The following is an 18,168-nucleotide window of genomic DNA, read 5'->3' as shown; positions in this document are numbered from 1 at the left end:
TTTAGAAACTATTTTAGAATAGTTTGAGTTGGAAGGGACCACAAAGATCATCTAGTTCCAGTCCTCCTGCGGTGAGCAGAAACACCTTCCACAGACTGCTCAAAGCTCTGCTCAATCTGGCCTTGAGCACTTCCAGGGATGGGGCATCCACAGTTTCCCTGGGCAACCTGTGCCTCCCCACCATCACAGGAAAGAATCTCTTCCTAACATCTAATTTTGGCTTACCCTCTTTCAGTTTAAAGCAGGTTGGAGTGTCAATCTCTTCTCTCTGTGTCCCCCAACGAAGGACCACTTGTGGCTGCAGTGCCATCTGATTACTTGTGCATATCACCTCCCTTCACCCCTGCAGTGCCACCCTCTTTGCTCCCTGATGCCCTTCACTCTCCTCTGACTGCTCTCAGAGGTGGAATAGAGGCTCCCCTGAAGAAGAAAGTGCAAATCCTGGCTCTGGAGCCAAGTCAGCTTATAGATGGTTATGGCTCCTGGTTTGATAGTTTTGATGGGAAAAGCAGGTGATTTTCTGGGATTTGTTTATCAGCAGAAGTATGCAGAAAGTGAACTCTTCTCACACACCAGAACTTTCAAATTAAAATGAGTTTTCAACAAATTCCCAAGCCATCTGTAAAGGCAGCCTGTTCTCAGAGCTGTGCTTCCTGGGAGCATTGAGGAAAATTTTTAAAAAAAGCAAAAATGTGTGAGGTGATGAAAAAGCACTGGGAGAATATCGGCACCCCTTTTATTAAACAAAGCTGGCAGATGCTAAGTTCAAAGCAAGGCAAAGGAGAGGCTCCCTCAAGCAATATCCCGTTCAGCTGTGGGAATATTTGCTACAAGATGTTGCAGAAGGTAAAATTTTATATCAATTTAAAAAATGATGGAATAATCACTGAAACAAAGACACATCCAGAGTTATTACATATATAGATACCAACTCTGGTGCAAGAGATGTCCAAGCCAAAATTTGCCTCAGGCAGGCAGAGCAGTTTGGAAAGGATTGCTACAAGTCTGCCTTGAGCTTCTAATTTTGTTTGGGCACCTCTGTAATCCAGTGATAGGGACAGGCTCTGGTACAACTCTTGCCCTGATGTGAGACAGTCTTTCCTACATTGTGGGGTAAGAAGAGGAGGAAAGGAGTGGGTGCTGGGTGTGAGAGGGAGATGTTCACTTGCTCTCTGTATTCAACGCAGTGGCTGTGCCCATCGGGCAGCTTTCCATCCTGCCCACACAGAGGGCCGTCAGAGATGGGCAGATAGTGCAGAACGATGGGCACGGGCAATGAAAGAAGTGCAGAACGATGGACACGGGCAATGACAGAGGCAGATGCTGTTCTGGCAGTGCCAAAAGCCTTGGCATTAAGCGGGCAGCCCTCCGGTGCGCTCTGCAGAGCGCCCTCCCTCACAGACCCTCCGGCAGCTCTGCCCGCTGAGGGCCCCGCTCCGCACGAATCCGCACCTGGTGCTCAGCAGCAGCGATTAAAGCGGGACCTTCCGGGGAGATGCCCGTGAGGGACGGGACCCCGAAAATGCTGCCCTGCTCTCAGTTCGCCCTCAGGCGGCCCCGCCGCAGGGCGCCGGAGCTGGGCCGGCTCCTCCGGCCTGCCCGCCCGGCGGCGGCTCCGGGCTGGGCGGGCACCGCCACCTAGGGACAGGGACAGGGCCCCGGGAATGGTCCCGACAGCGCTCCAGGGGCTCCTTCTCCGCCCGGCACCGGCGGAAACGCAGGGAAATTCGGCTCACCTTTTTGGGGCACGCTTAAAGTCTATTCTCCTTTAGTCATGTGCCATCTCCACTCTCAGTGTCGATCGCGATGACTCTGAACGCACACATCAAGACCTGTCTGACAGCCGAAGAACAGATCGTCGCCTTGTTTTGCTCTGTTTCAAGGAGCTGTTTGCTTCTTGGAGATACCCAGACCAAAAGATAAGGGACCCGGCACAGTCAGTCCTGCAGCCATGGTCAGGGGCTTTCCAAAACCACCCTCAGCTCCCATCCTGTACATCTCTCTCTGCTTGGGCTGTATCCTTCCTTGCACCAACATCTGCATTTATCCTTGTGCCTGCTTAGCAGAGAATCCCCTTCTTTCCACACTCCCCTCCATGCTGCTGTAGCACTGACTGCTTAAAATCAGTGAAGAGCTTTTCACTCCTCTTATGTCCTGGCCTGCAAGCCTTGCCTGTGCAGGACGTGCTACATTGCAGCACCAGTCACATCCCACCTGCATCGGAGATCAAGCAAACAGATGCTTCACCTTTGATTTCCTACTTCCAATAATTTGCCTGAAACTGGAGAGTGCCAGTCTGGTCAGCCTGAACTACCTTCTGTGACTGTGTAGAGGTTAAAGCAGGAGCACAGTAGTTTGGAGACTTAGAAATAAAATAAAATAAAATAAAATAAAATAAAATAAAATAAAATAAAATAAAATAAAATAAAATAAAATAAAATAAAATAAAATAATCCATCAGAAAAACAATTAGCTTAAAGGACCTGCAGAACAGCATTTTATTTGCAAACCAGATGCAATTGCCTACAACTTGGAGTTTCCCAGTGCATTCCAGCTGAACCCCACCTCCCATCACAGCACACATGGCTGGGGACTGGTGGGGTGGTGCCTCCCCAGAGTCCCATCCATCTCTGCAGTCTGTGCTGCTTGCTGCTTTCTCCTCAGCCCTTCCAGAGAGGGTTAGAGAACATCACCACAGCTCTCAAAAGGGTCTCCAAATGATCCAATTGTCAGTACATAGGAGAGCTTTCTGGCACTGTTTTCTGCTGTAAGTTAGGATTTACACTCTCCTCATAGATGTACACATATTAAAAAATAATAAAATAAATTTGGAATGCTCTGGTTTGGTTAAGAAAATAAACAACATTCAGGCCTCAGCCTCTGAAGGTCCCCTCATGAGTGATATAAGTAAAATTATGAGAGGCTGCAGAATACATCAAAATGCATATAGGGAGAATCTGAGGCAAGGCACAAGACCTGCAGAGAGCACACAGACAGGGAGTGAGAAGAAAAAGTTTATCAGCTTCTGGCAATTTGCTTAACGGTAGTCTTGAGAGGGAAACCCAAAATCTGTCCATCCTCCAAATCCTCAGGGAAGAAAACAAGTCCTAAAAGGTTTGGATTTTCTTTTTGCCTGTGCTCAAACTCAGGCATGCCATTTTCTGCCCTCTGAGTGTGCCAGCCCACAGAACATGCACTGAGCTGACACCCGAGCTTGGTTAGTTAACAATAGTATTATTTGCTTGTTATCCATGTTTTACCTGTAGAAGTCAATATTTCTGAATTTGCCTAATGAAAAAGGCAAGTTTTTATTTATAAGTTCCCCAATTAAACCTCCACAAGTGTGGGAAGAGATCACCTGGCTATCCAATCCATGTAGCTCAAGCCACTGCAAAGAGCTGCTTCTCTTGATGAACAACAACTTTCACAATCATCTTGAATTAACAGTCATTAGGGGATTATGTTAATTTTTATGTTGCTTGATGGCATTTAGATAGAGAAGAGTCCTGCAGTTATGTAATGCAGCTTTTTTACTTATGAGTGTCATTAATTATGTTTCAGCTCAGGAAACTGCCTAGATGCCACACGTTTACAGGAAAAATAGAACTGTAAGTTGAGGGGAAGAAAAGAAAAACAATCCAAAGGTCAGTCTGGGAAGGAAAAGAAAAGCCAGTGATCAAGACATGTCCTTGAGTTACTCAGACTGTTTAGGCATAGCAGCAGGTGGAGAAGATCCTGATAGGAAAATTATTTTCTCAAAGTTTAGGTTTAGTTAGTAGCCTACAGTGAAACTAATCACATTTCTAGGGAAATGTACAGAGGACAGTCTGTTAGTAAGAAATTTGACTTGCTCAGTGAAAAAAAACCCAACCAAACCAACCGACTAGAAAACACCACAAAATAAACAAACAAAAAGGGAATTTTTAAAGACATTAGGATTGATATGAGGACTTTCAATCAAATAAGTTATATGAAGACAGATTGTGTCACTACTAAATTGAGGTCATATTGTATGAGGATCTAAGAGGAAAAAGGATATTAAAAAAGACTCTTAGAAGAACTTGCTTGAGCTGAGAGACAAAACAAAGGTCAGGTGGCTTTCAGGACAGCAGAATGGATCACAGATTGAGATGGATGCTACAGAACATGGTAAAAAAGCCCAATAAACCTGCAGGAATTTTTTACAGAAAAGCAAACTGGAAATTGCAAGGATCTATCTGCAAAATGCAGTCAGAAAGAGCCCGCAAGAAGCAAGAATGAAAGGGTGCACTAATTGTTTAACCAGAGACCAATGTGACTTCCAACACCTGCTTTGGACTTACTAAAGGGAAAATGATATTGAAAATAAAATTCAGTTAAGGAGACCAAAGCTGAAGATACAGACCAAGAAAAATTATTTGCAGAACACACACTGAAATAAAACTTCTCCTTGGGAGTGAGTAAAGACAAAGCTTCCTTCGGTGGTGGGGATATCACGTGTAGACATTTCCCAAGCATTTCTAAGTTGAACACTGGCACACCAATTAATGGGCCCTCTGACATCACTGGAAACCATCTGGAAGGGAAATCTCAGCTTATTAAGAACAGATGGATAAGAACCAGGTCAGCCTTCCCTGCTCCTATTTGTAAGCTAGATGTAAAAGTAACCTTGTAAAGACAGTTTGAGATGCTCTGGGAAATCGTGCCTGGGACTCAACATGCCAGACAACAGGCACTGAAAAAGAACAGGAACAACCAGAAAAAGCTGTTGCCTGGGATCTGTCTCCTACAGGCCCCTAACTAAAGGCTCCTGCCCTTCCCCAAACCCTCAGCCCCCATCATTACCACAGTGATCTGGGTTCATTATTCCCTCAATCTAGAAACAGCCTCGTTAAATAATGCAATTGTTGAGCATGTCATGCCAAGAACAATATCTGTGTTTTCTTCACCTGGCACCCATACAGTGGTCATGCTAGGTTATGGGACTCAGGTTGATTTTTAACAGTTTGAATGTTTTGGAAAATAATATGTCATTCAGCACATTCAATCAAGCATTAGGTTTCTGCAGTTTAATCTTCCTGTAATAAATTCTGTCAAAATTGTTAAAAGGTTTCTTAAAAATACTGAGAAGTCAAACTCGGCACCAGTAAATGAAAAGAAAGCCTGAAAACTTGCTGAGGTGTTATTTAATAGAAAGCCTACACCAGTTGCATGAATATGTAAGCAACTGTGTTAAAGCTAGGCATGCTGTGAAGCCCTAAGAGAACCACAGTAAAATCAATGAGAAATACATTATGAAGAAAAGATCACTTGAGCTTGATCCTTTCAGGCAAAGACAGTACATTTGAACACATAGAAAAAATACATTATTTATATGAGTACAAAATGCATCCATTGATCCTTATGAATAGTTGCTGGTTCCTGAAAAGCAATTGCTAAAGAAATGACTGGAGAAGCTGCTGCTGCCCACAGCAGCCTGTCCAGGAGATGACAAAGAGAGGCTGCTGCTGCAGAACAAGCCTCCTGAAGCCCCTGCCCATCCTGTGTCAGCCTGGCTGAGGTAGGAAGAAGCAAACCCCTCAGAAGTCAGTGTTCTTCAGGCCAGATCTGTCCCATCTTGGTGACTGTGAAACTGTCAATCACAGGCATGAATCAGAAACAATTTAACCCTTTCTCAAGAGATCTTAATTTTTTTCAGGGGGAAAAAAAAAGTGAATGAAAAGCCAATAGATCCATGCTTGGTGCCTGCCAACTAGTGCACACATTGATGATGGTTTGCAAGCATTTCCCATCTAAAAGAGTGCTGAGGAATGTTTTCTGCTTAGTACTTTGAAGGCACCCAGGTTCTCCAGAAGCAGCCAGAGGTTCAGGTTGGGAAGAAGATTTAGCAGATTTATGATCCTGAACAAAACTCCCATGAAAAAGTATTCACAGATTTTCACTTTTACTAGGAGCTTCTGCTCTCAATGCCTCACTGGCTGAAATATTCCCAAATCTTTTAGCTTTAGATTCCCAGATCTGTTTGGGCTAGAGGTTCAGGATCATCTTATGCCAATTAAAAATCATGCTGCAGCCTGCTCAGCATTCTGTTGGTGTTGACACGAGCAGAACTGGAAACTGCTCATGCTGAACACCATATTTTGGGTTTGGGTTTTGTGGGGGTTTTGGCTAGGTCAGTTTTCAAGCAGGTGAATTCCCTGCATCTGCTCCCCCCATCCAGGCATGGGGGAAACAGCAGCAGCACCCACCTGGAGTGGGGAGTGCTCCTTTGAGCAGTAGCACGAAGGGAGAGTTGCAGAGAGTGACCCTGAAAGAGCACGGGCTCCTCGAGGAGAACTTCCATGTCAGATCTGGTACTGCAGCACCTGCAGAGCCCCAGCAGTGCCACACCACTGCACACTGTTACAGCTGCTCACACCTGATCCTCTTGATATAACACCCAGCACCTCATTCTGGAGGCAGCTGGAGGCTGTGAGAAACTCTCCCTCTAGTCAGAAATAGTTTTGACTTACTGGAAAATCTTATTTCTCTTCCAAACTGTGCATGTTTGCACCCGTCCTCTGTTCTCTGCCTGGTTTCCTCTTTTTCAGATCAACAACCCCCTCCTTTTCCTGTGGCTGGCCTGCTTCTCAGCAGGCTCTTCCTTACCTTCTCCTGCCTCTGATGAATTTGGCAATCATACTCTGAAGCCCACCTTGCTGGAAATAACTTTCTCCCACATGATGAGTGGTTTCTTCTGTCATGGAGGAGAATGGGGGAAGATGATTTATACACAGACATCATTCCACAGAGTATTTTGTATAATAGCAAAACTCTTCCCAAACCCTCCATCTCCCAGCCCCTGTCCTGCCCAAAGGCTGCACATCCAAGTCCCCTTAAGCTGATGAAGCCATGGAGGACATCTATGGAATGTTGCAAGGACCAATGTAGGGTGACAGCTAAAAATGGTCACTGTTCAGTCCCTTGCCATCCACTTTAAGTCACTTTAGGTGACTTTCATTTTTACTTCCTGACTGTGGAAAGTTCTCTGCTCACCTGTGGCTGACAAGACTAGATCACTAATTTGCAAAAGAAGAACCTTTAGGTTTGTGCAAAGCAGTAAGACATGGAATTGCATGAATTAGTGCAGCTTAGAGACTTACTGCAGTTACCTGTCTTTCAAAATTCTCTAAAGGCACTGATTGTGCCTGAAGATAGCAGCTTTAGGAAAGCTGATGAGATTCTACACACAGCCCTCCTCCTGGTTCCTCCCAGCTATGGCACACACAGGTGAGCTACTTGTGACTCCTCTGCTGAATTACAACTGACACCTCATGACTGTTTTAAAATAAACCATTCATTTTTGTTTCCATGCTGTCACTCATCCCAAATGTTATCCCATTATCCACCAAGTTTCAAGTACTGTGACCACAATTCAAGTTTTCTCCACCATCCATCCTAGCTGGAGCACACACCATTGGGACACTTCTCCATCATCAGAAGTTTCAGGCAGCAGCAGGGTAATCCAGAACAGCCACCACCAGTGCCAGCCTGCAGGGTGGAAAGGAGGTGGCCATGCCCTCACAAAGCCCCTGTACCTCACCGCTGCAGGAGCTGGCTCTGCAGCCCTGGTGGGACAATGCTGTGGGCAATTATTCAGCTCACCATGGACTTCTCACTGCTGCTGTCATGGTATGGTGGGGATCTGACTTCAGCAGCTGCCATATCCTTGCTTTTCTTGACCTGAATCCAGTGGGAACAGAGGAAGGACAGGGTGTCACAGAGACATGCAGACTTGACACAGCAGAACGAGATAAGAAGAAATGTCAGCAATGTGACCAGGAAACAAAGCAAAGTTCTTTGCCAGCATTAATTACAAAGCCTTCAGGGTGCAGGAACTTCCTGCCATTTACTTCAAAGACAGGCCATGATTCCTCTCTTGAGCACCATGAAGTAGGTACTTTCACTTTTCCTTCTTCCACATGCCTTGCCCAGCCTCCCTTTGGCATATCAGCACCATCACAGGCAGGAATCAAACCAAGGTGAGCATATCAGTGGATCAAGGTCATTTCAACTCAGCAGGTGTCACTGCATCACGGTATGCACGGTACGTCCCCATTCCAGGCTAGAGATATGCTGAATGCTAAAGCTTGGCACTGCTTCTGGGGAAAGAATAGCCCCTAACAAAAAACTATGCCCCCCAAACAATCAGGGGATTGATGGCTCACTGCACTACAAAATGCTCTAAAGCTACAACTAAAATTGAACAAACATTTTTTAAAAATGTACTGAAGAGTAATTTATTCAGTGTGAATTCAAAAGACATTCCACCATTCACTACAGGACCACACAGCTGGTCTCAAGGCTGTATTCCAAGATATAGGCAGGGTAAACTTGTTGCTTCTCAAAGATGACAAAGATGGAAGGGTCTGTGGGGTCGTCCACGCAGCTGTCATAAAGTCTGTTTGAGTTTTTGTCTCTGGGCGGAGGGCGGCAGTACTCAGGGCTGCCCCGCACAAAGTCTCCAGCGAGAACCTGAGCTACGAACATGCGGTAGCGCCCACCGAGAGAGGAGCAGTACTCGTGGGAATAGCTGGCATCTCTGGCAAAGTAACTTCCTAGGGAGCAGAAAAGGCCACAGGTCAGCACACCAGCCAAGGGACAAGCACCTGCTACCAGCACCTCGGCAGCCAGCAATCCAACAAGCCCAGCGAGCCCTACAACGTGTGGGAACATTCTTGCCAGGTGTTGCCACACTGGCTTATTGTAAAGTACTGACCAACTCCAGTCCACATTTCACCATCACCTCCCAGTCTCACCTGTCCAAGAGCAGGCACCTGAGGCAAAGAGAGGTGATTTTAGTCCTTCCTGGAATGGGATTACTGCTGTGGGTGCTACCTAAAGCAATGCAGATGTGCACAGGTGACCGTGCCCTAAAGGCAGGAGTACGTGGGTCAGGAACCATCAGTCACTTTGCACCCACATCCCCAAGCCTGGCTGGGGTCTGCAGTCCCTGCTGCTACAGCCCCTACACACTTCTGCACTTGTACCTTTTCCATACATTGTCCCATGAGTCCCACAGAGCCTCCAGTCAAAGTTCTGCTCACAGATGGCAGACACATGGGATGAACTTGTGCCATGGAACAGGAGCCTCTCGTTCACCCCTTTCGATTTATGAAGCTTCTTCATCTTTTCTTTTTGCCTAGAGAAAACAAAAAAAAAAACCCAACCAAGCAAAAAAACCAGAAAAACCCCAAAACAAAATTTTAAAAAACCCACCAAAAAAAACAAAAGCACAACAAAAAAACCCAAAAAACCAAAAAAACAAAACAAAACAAAAAAAAAAAAAAACAAAAATAAAACTAAAAAAACCAAAAAACAAACCCCTACTTGTTTTCCTGGTTCAAACAAGGAAAATTTCCCAACTCAACTCCTCCTACTGCAACTCCTCCTACTTCTGGGTCATGGAGGAACAGTGACACAAACCACTCTTGGTGGGGTTACTGCCTGCTTTGCACTTCTTCTGGTACTCTGCCACAGCGCTGGCTCCTGCCAGCAAAACAAAAAGTTCTCTGCAGCACTATGGATTGTGTCTCCCACAACTTCATACCACATGAGAGAGTAAAGAGACAAACATCTCTGACTAGGAATTGGTCAGTTTCCATGTTATATAAATCCTGAATACATAAATATGATTATAAAACAAGAGCTGTGTGAAGCTACAGTGAGAATTGTATAATCTCTGCCCTTATCACCAAAAAAACTCTCCTCCTTTTTTTTTTCCTAACTCCTATGTGGAAGAGGCTAAAACCAAAAGAATAAACCTGAAACACTAAAGCTCAGTTATGATGAAGGAAAAGAATTTACTTCTTGAATAACACTATCAAGAATCACACACATATCTTGCTAGGGATGAAAGGCTCATTTCTGCACACACAAAAGAATACAGATACAATGCTAACAACTCAGTCACAGAGAGAGGAGCCCCAGTCCCCTTCCATGACTGCCCCAGGGAAGCCTCAGCCTCAGGGAGCCAGGTTTTGGGACAGTCATAAGTCTGGGCCACCAGCCAGACCTGGGCAGAGAGATTTGTGTCAGCCTCACCTCTACTGGACTGCTGAATTTGGCAGCTCCAAATGTAGACTATGGAGGAGAAGAGATCAGGAAATACCAGTCTTCTCATACAGTAAGGATAACGAAATAAAATAGATACAAACCACTGAAAGATGTCCCAAAGTGTTGGGTTCTGAATCCTCTGCAGCTGGTTGATGCAGTAACCTTTCATTGTCTTCTCAAACAGCCTCTTGATTTTTATATATTCTTGGGAATCAGTGCTGAGCTGTATTAACTGAAAAGTTTTAAAGCTCTAAAAATAAGGTATTACTGGGAGTAACAACTCCCAGTCCTTTCAAAGGACTCCTCAGCCTTCTCACATCTGCTGAAAAGTCCTTCCACAAAAATCACAAACTGCTTCTGCTTTTCCTGTCAACCCTCCTTTACCATCCGTCCCCATGTGGAAGCACAGGCACCAACTGAGGGAAACCAGTGCACCCCCACACAAGCTTCCTTTTGAGGGTGCACCTTCATATCAGGACTATTTTTAGCTCTGAGTAACCTAAAGTTGAAATGCACAGCAGCATTCAGGCTGAAGCAGAGTGAAAGCTTCCCCTTTATCCGACACACTAGTCTACTCTGCCCTACAGGGCTCAGCTGCAGTTTACCACAGCAAATAACATCCTGCCCCAAACTGACAGAGGAAATACCACTTTAAGATACATTTAATCTGGTTTCTCAGGTTTCCCAAGTGCCTTGGGAGAGTGTAAAGGACAGGTTTGAGCAGCAATGGCCTTTCTTACCCTGTGTGGTATTATAGGGGAGATGATACCACATCATTCTCAGAGAGCCTCCCAGGAAATGCACGTCTGTTCTGAATATGAAACTGTCAGTCTTGTTTCACACCATAGCTGCTTATTTTACAAGACACATTTAAAAGCTGGTAACATCTCAATTGCCTTGAATTATGGTCTTGGAAAAAAAATCAGTACAGGAGAGAGCTCTCCCCACCCACTGGAGAGCTGTAAAGTCCTACCTTGTACCCAATATCAGGCAGTGCAGTTTGATCCCACTGTGGAGGATAGGCAGGATGTGATAGAGTCATGTTTTGGCTACAGAATAGAAAAAGGAGCCAGTCAGCTGGTGATACTCCTAATCCCCCTTCTGGTGAATCTAACCATGGACTCTAAAGCAGCCTTCAGGCATCCATTCACAAGCTATAGTTTGTTTTCTTTTTGAATGAACACACCTTAGGTTGAACCAACATTTTAACTGAACCCTCAGCTTCACATGCACTCTCTGCTGGTGAGTTGCTAAAGCAGAGACAGCTTTTACTAAAAGAAATCAGTAGCACAAATAACATTTATAAGCAGATATGTTTAAATTAAGCTGAACTTATTTTAGAAAAAGCCATAAGATAGGGTATCTCAAGTAAGTGTCTCTAATTCACTTTATTTCAGTGGATTTGACTGTTCTGAGTTTTAGTTTTTCCTCAGCTTTCCCAGAGATGACATCCACATGCACCACAGCTCTTGGGATTGGCAGTCCCTCGCTCCTAATTGCTGCACAGTTTATTTATTAGTGTTGGGGCATAAATCAAGGAATAAAAATTCCTGGCACAGTTGTGTCAGCCCTATGTGGCCTTGCCTCTCACAGAGAGAGCAGATCTGCTCTAGTGGTCTATCACAGCTGCCAGAGACTGCCAGCAAACATCCCTCCAGAGAGTTTTACAGAAGCGTTGCATAATTTACAAATACTGTCACTGCAAAATGTACTGTTAAACCAGTCACAAAAAGGTATCTAAAAATTAATTTAAGAAATCTAACATTGCATTCTAGGCAGGTAGGAGGAACTTCTTAGCAGAAAGGTGCTGTCCTCTAGAGACACTGTTAAACAATGAATGTGTGTTACCTTCCATCTTGTCCATCTTCAGACTCTTTAGGCAGTCGAATAACACTTCTTTGAGTCTTAAAGAGCACATTTGTTTGGACCATGTCTTGAAAGAAAAAACACACTAACTCAATAATGAGATAATTCATTGTCTAGGGACAAGCTCTTCCATGTTAAGTAAAAATAAAAGAGGAGGTAGCCCTGAATATTGCATTGTGGTGCCCTCTCTATCCCACCCACCCCTGTGCAAACTTTATTCCCACTTGCACTGCTCCTACTTGGAGATCAGCAAGGTCAGCCACCTGCTAGCACAGGCTGTGAAACTTGGAGGCAACCAAGCACCAACTGCACCTGCACTGGTATTCACATCCAGGCTGCTGGCCAGAGAAAACCACATCTGATGGCAAGCCTGTAGCAGGAAAGAGTTTTCAGTGCAAACCTGGCTTTCCTGGCAGCACAGGGCTGCTCCATGGTGCTAAAAGCAAAGCCTGCCCTCCCTTCTCAGTCCTGTAACAATATCACAGAGCACATGCTGTGTGACATGGCTAATTATCCATTGTTTCCTCCTTTAAACACCAGTCTTTACTCATGCCAGGAAACATTTAAAGTTTGGAAAGCTAACAGGAGTTTTAAGATGAGTAAATAAATTAGAAACAGAAAAGCATTTTTCATTTTCCCATTTCTCTCTCTATGCAACCAGCCCTAAATTTTTGTTTGCTGCACTGTGCTTTCTCTCCCTGTAAGAAGCTTCCAAGATGTTCAGTATAGGCTCACTTCTTCACCTTTTGACTTTTCAGTGCCTTTCCCCCCCTCCCGATTTCTCATTCTTCTTTTTCAGGTGTATAAACACAAATATATAAGCCAAGGTGCCATTTACTCTCAATTCTTCTTCTGAATGTACAATATTGTCAGGTATGTTTTTTTGACTACAGATGCCCCAAGTGTAGAAGCTCAAGTGGGGCATGTCAAAAGTTTAGAGAAATTTACCTACTACTCAATTTCTGCTTGGAGAAAATTTGCAGGAGGAAGAAGAGCTGTTCAAAGAGATGCAGACATAATGTGAAAACCTTCAAGCCAGCTGCACTATGAAATGAAATAAAACAAGGAGATACTTCACCTGCAAAGTCTAACTGATACTGCTGAGAACCAGCCCTGAAGAAAATAACACCATTCTTGTCAGTTTGATATTCATTCTCCAGAAATGCAGATGTTACAGTGGCAGTGGCATGACCTGGGTGCTGCAGAAAGAACAACGAAATTACAGGTGTTAGAAACCACCCTTTGGTTTGGGTGCTACTGTGGGGAAATATCAATGTTTCCCCAGCCCCTATAGCAGGAGAATGTTTTGAAGTCTCTGTGGCTTCAAGCATTTTGTTCTACAGAGACGGAGGGGTGCCCCACTGAGCACAGCTGCTTCTGACAGCAGCAACAAAGAACCCCACAGCCTGTGTGGTCAGCTCCAGCCAAACGATGTTTGTCAGCTCTGGAAAATGCACCCGCTTCCCAGGCCAGTCCCTTGAAAGCTTTCAGAGAGTTCCAGTCCTGCTTTGAGGGACAATTAAGAAGACAATTCCACGCAGGCACTGGAGCAGCACTGCAGGGGCACCCAGCGGTGCGTGTAGAGCTCACCAGCTGCAGAACACGCTCTAAAGAACTCTCCAAAGATGGCTTAACAAAAGCTTTTGGCATGAACAGCAGATGAATTTCACCTCTTTCCCATACTCAATCCACTGGTTGGAATCATCGAGCCAATACCAGACATACTCCATTTTCAGGAGCAGGCAGATGAGTCAGGAGACAACACAAGTGCAGAAGAGCTGATGGGCACCTGGCTGCTTGCTCTGCCCTGCATTGGAAAAGAAATCCAGATCAAAGTAGGGGTCTTTTCCAAAACTGTTAAATTGTGCAGTATCCCTGGTCTGATCAGAAATCTCTTCACTTCTTAAAAAAGGAGACCCCTCCCTCCAATTGGAAAATGCAGAACTGAAGAATTTGTGTTTGGATGCTTATGGGGCATAGTTAGTACCTTACAATGACCCTGACCTCTGTGGCTTGGACCTGTGCCACTGATTTTCTCCAAAATGTATCTTCCTAAAAACACATTTTAAGAAAATACACTTGACACCAAGATTCCCCTGCAGCCCATAGAGAAGGCCATGGTGAGACAGCTGTGCCCCTGCAGCCTGTGGAGGTCCATGGAGCAGAGATCCACACAGCAGCCCATGGGGAAGTCCATGCTGCAGCATGTGGACAGGCCCCGAGTGAAGCTGCAGTCCATGGAGAAGAACCCATGCTAGAGCACACTTATCCTGAAGGACTGCAACCCATGGGAAATGAACCCTGCTGCAGCACAGGAAATTTTTGAGAATGATGGAGGAGTAGATGGCAAGTCTTACACACTGAGGACAACATCCATTTCCCTTCCCTTCTGCATTGCTTTGGTAGGAGGGGGTAGAAAAGTCAGGAATGAAGGAGTGAAGTTGAACCTGGGAATCCATGCAGGGGGCAATAAGTGATCTAATTTTCTTTTCTCACAATTTAAATCTATTTTAATTGGCAATAAATTAACTTCCCCCAAGTGAAGTCTGTCTTGCCCAATGTTCACCTTGGCTTTATCTCAGCTCATGAATCTTATTTTCTCCCTGCTGTCCTGTTGAGGACAGGAGTGAGAAAGCAGCTCTCACTTGCAGGAGGGATATCATTACTTACCAGCAAAGTCTCTGCTCTGCACTCTATCCTAGACACAGCACCTACAAAGAGAAAATGAAACAGATAGCCATCAATAATTCCAACTCATGGGATTTTACTTTTCTTCCTGCTGTGCTTCACCCTTCATTTAATCTCTCCATATTGGACCCAGAGAAGACCTTTTTAAATGTATCTCACCAATTTACTGCCTCTAAAACATTGCCTATCATGGATCACATATCCATAGCCAAAAGCTGCCAGCTATTGAGCTTCCAAGGGTCTGTGACAGAGCTGCTCTGAGCTGCCTGAAGAATCTGAACACAATATTGAAACAGAAACTGGAAACGATCATGTATCCAGCTCTGACGCCCTTTGTACTTTGGCAGGGATCAAGGGTATTCAGAGCAGGCCAATGAGGGGAAATCATTACAGGAGCAGCTCCCTCACAGAGCTGTTTACAGTGCAAAGGTCCCCAAAACAAAGGCGTGGCAGCCCTGCACTGCCAGAGCAAAGAGTGAGGAAGAACCCGGGTCTCCTTTGCAGACAGACCTCGTTCCAGCACTGCCTGTGTACACAGCAACACCGGCCAGGCCTGATCCTAGAAAAATGCTCCAAACTATTCTTCTCTCCCATTGCAGGGCATTCAAGAGATCCAGCACTACCAGGAGATGTTTTGGACATGGCTGTCCCTTTTTTTCCCCTCTGCACAGCATGATGATGCTGCTGCTATTGGCACGGCTGAAGAATTTGAAGTTGGCAGATTTGAAGGGTGGAATTTGAGGAGGGAGGTGGGGAGCGGGGAAATGGAAAGGAAAGCAGGGAAGTGGGGTGGGATGATGTTTCCAGGCAGCTTTTTTCCACTGCTGCCCAACTCTCTATTCCCTCTATCCCCACTCCAGATAACCGCTGCTAACCCCTGCCAGCTCCCCTGCGGAGACTTGGGGCTCCCAGTCTGCCCTAATCACATGAGCTTGCAAATCTGTCCCCTTGTGACATTCTTTCCTTTTCACTTTCCAGCATTTCTGCTCCATGCTGGGATTCTCCACTAATCAACTAAGCCCAACTAGAAATAAACAGAGGTGAAACACTTCAAAAGCAGACAGAAATGTTTTGCCAGCAAGAGAGGTAGCGTTTTTCACATTTTGCTGAAGATTTCGCTACATGGTCTTGTGCAACTCTGCATTTGCTTTTTATATCTTAACAGGAATAACTTTATACAGAGAAAAAGTTATACTTAAAAAGCAGCCTCCTGCCACCTTTTCCCTTACACAAGAAAAAAGATGAATGAATGAAGATACAAACACAACTTACAGCATGACAAAGTGCAAGCAGGTAACCCTCCAGCAGACGTGAAAGCCAAGCCCACAAGCTATGAAACCTGAACTTCCTGTGCGTCCAATCCTCCCCTCTCAGCTGCATCCTGGGAAGCTGTCAGAGCCCAGCATGTGCCACTTCCCTGGCACAGTTCTGTCCTTGGGCTGCCCGGTCACCACCCTCAGGAGCTGAGGGCATCAGCCTTGTGCTTGCCAGGCTGGATGAGCCTACTTAACCCTTGCTCTGCATGGCAAAGGTGCCCCGGGTGCAGCAAAGCGAGCCAGAGCTGGCTGTGAGGGTGAGCAGAGCTGTGAGAGCTCCCTGTGGACTACCCACAGCACATCTGTACCTCACTGTGTCCCTCGCAGCCTCTCCGTGGAGCACGGTGCTTCTGTGCCACAGACCCTTAAGGAAGTGGGGCTGAGTAACATTTCCTTCTGCTGGTTGCGACAGACGCATGCGCTTCTGCCAAGCACGGCCCAGGGCTTCGGCAGATACAGCTGCAAAATCAGTGTCACTGCAAACCAGCAGAGTTTATCCCTGCTTCTGGGTTCCTGTCATTGCACTTACCTAGAGCCAATTCTTCTCAGCCTTCCAGTGGCTGGGGATATTCAGGACTTGCTCCTCTCTATAACATGCAGCTTCTGTTTAACATCATTCTTGGAAAGCCAACAGCTGGCATTGCCTTGCAAAGTGCCCCCCCAAATCTCAGTGCAGGAAGTGGGTGTTGTCCATCCCCCTCTCTCCAGGGCTGTGTGGGCACTGCTGGGGGGTTTGCAGCAAGCAGAGCCACACTGAGCCTCCCAAACCTGTGTGTGCTGAGCACAGAGCTCTGCAAGATAGGCTCGCTCAGCCCTCAAAGCTCTGCACCGTCCCAGGTGTTTGTGTTCCTGCACCTTGAAGTCTGAACCTCCTCTCTGCTCCTCCCCACACTAATCAGACAAGGCTTAGGAGCCTTCCACTCTGACCTCCAGCCTTTCAGAAGCTGACAACATTTCCCAGCAGAGCTCTGAGGCATAAAGCTTAACAGCATGTCAAGTAGTCTTAAGATGCAAACTTGTTAAGCCAAAAGCATTTCTTTGACTTTTTTTTCATCTCAGATTGTGTTCAGTTGAACTGCCCAGAACATTTTTCTTTCCTGGCATTCCAGTTATACCAGATCAGTAGTGGCTGAAACACATAAATCTCTGAGTTTCCAGAAAGTGTACACTCTGAGTGCATTCTATAGTCATAGCATTAAAACTAACAAATCAACTCAACAACAACAAAACCCCTAGCACACACAGACAAAAACCAAACCAAAACAAAAAAAAACAACACCACAAATGTGATTATGAACTCACTTTCTTTCGCTTCTGGCCATTCTTGAAGCTCTTAGACCCGCTGAGGCCTAAATGCTTCAGTAGAAATGAGACAGGAGCTTTAGGAAGAGCATTCTGTCTTGGTAGAAAATGTTTACATATCTTTGCTGGGAGCAGCACACCATCCTCTCTAAAAAACAAACACCTCTCTGCAAGCTGGAAACTTGAGCTCACTGTAAACTGATATCTTCTGAACACCATATTTTTTATTTTTATCCCTTTCAATTCCAATGTCATCTGTGGAGCTGTTGAACCTCTGATTTCTCAGTCATGGTACTATATCTGTCTGCATTTTCAGTATCTGCGAATGGAACAGGTCTCAGAGCAGTCTTCCTATGTATAGCCCTGCAAGATCATATTCCTGCACAGTCAGCGGAGGCACCCAAGTGTGGTTTCCCAGCATATGTCAAATGACTTATCATTTACAAAGAAGCCATGGTCCAGCAGGTAGCATTACTTAGTTCCTCCCAGGAATTTCAATTCTTGTTCACTTTTTCTCTTCAGAGGAAATGGACAAAGAAGGGACTTTTCACCCTTTGTGTGTGCCTCTGTGACACGCAGCAGCTCCTTTGCAATTTCAGACTGCTCCAAGGTTTGGTGTGGGAGTCCTGGTCCTACAACACGTGCACACTGTGCTCACATGGGTATTGCAGCCAGGCTGGCAGTACCTCATGCTTTTACCTTAAGATGTGTAAAATCCCCTAAACCAAAGTGGGTGGACCCAGGAAATGTTGGAGTGATTGAGCTCACCTGGTTCTGCAAGGTCTTCTGCAGGTTGGTCCCCCAGCCACCCATACTGGGTGCTGGTCCACCACTGGGTGCTGTGGGAAGGTGTGCCAGGCGGTTCAGCTTCAGGAAAGCCTGGCACGAGGAGGGATTGGCTCTTGTCTGGGATCCTGGAAGC

The 18,168-nt window shown here is 45.6% G+C and overlaps 1 protein-coding gene across 4 annotated transcripts; it reads right to left on the bottom strand.

Moving 5' to 3' along the window:
• Positions 1-8,231: 8,231 nt before the first annotated feature.
• On the bottom strand, positions 8,232-17,976 carry LOC134417197 (protein mono-ADP-ribosyltransferase PARP12-like). Of its 4 annotated transcripts, none has more exons than XM_063154143.1 (9): positions 17,247-17,976; positions 14,611-14,651; positions 13,611-13,747; positions 13,019-13,139; positions 11,923-12,007; positions 11,048-11,123; positions 10,176-10,306; positions 9,009-9,160; positions 8,232-8,576 (listed from the first exon to the last, which is right to left on the bottom strand). In XM_063154143.1, the coding sequence occupies exons 3-9, from the start codon at positions 13,668-13,670 to the stop codon at positions 8,296-8,298; spliced, it is 906 nt and encodes a 301-aa protein (XP_063010213.1). In that variant the 5' UTR covers positions 13,671-13,747; positions 14,611-14,651; positions 17,247-17,976; the 3' UTR covers positions 8,232-8,295. The 4 variants fall into 4 exon arrangements, with proteins under 4 accessions (XP_063010213.1, XP_063010212.1, XP_063010216.1 ...); XM_063154142.1 differs by lacking the exon at positions 17,247-17,976 and adding an exon at positions 16,253-17,082; XM_063154146.1 differs by lacking the exon at positions 17,247-17,976 and adding an exon at positions 15,901-16,138.
• Positions 17,977-18,168: the final 192 nt, after the last annotated feature.

The sequence above is a fragment of the Melospiza melodia genome, chromosome 4 (assembly GCF_035770615.1).
Source record: "Melospiza melodia melodia isolate bMelMel2 chromosome 4, bMelMel2.pri, whole genome shotgun sequence".
In the NCBI taxonomy this organism is placed as follows: domain Eukaryota; kingdom Metazoa; phylum Chordata; class Aves; order Passeriformes; family Passerellidae; genus Melospiza; species Melospiza melodia.
This window is presented reverse-complemented; position numbering and strand designations above follow the sequence as displayed.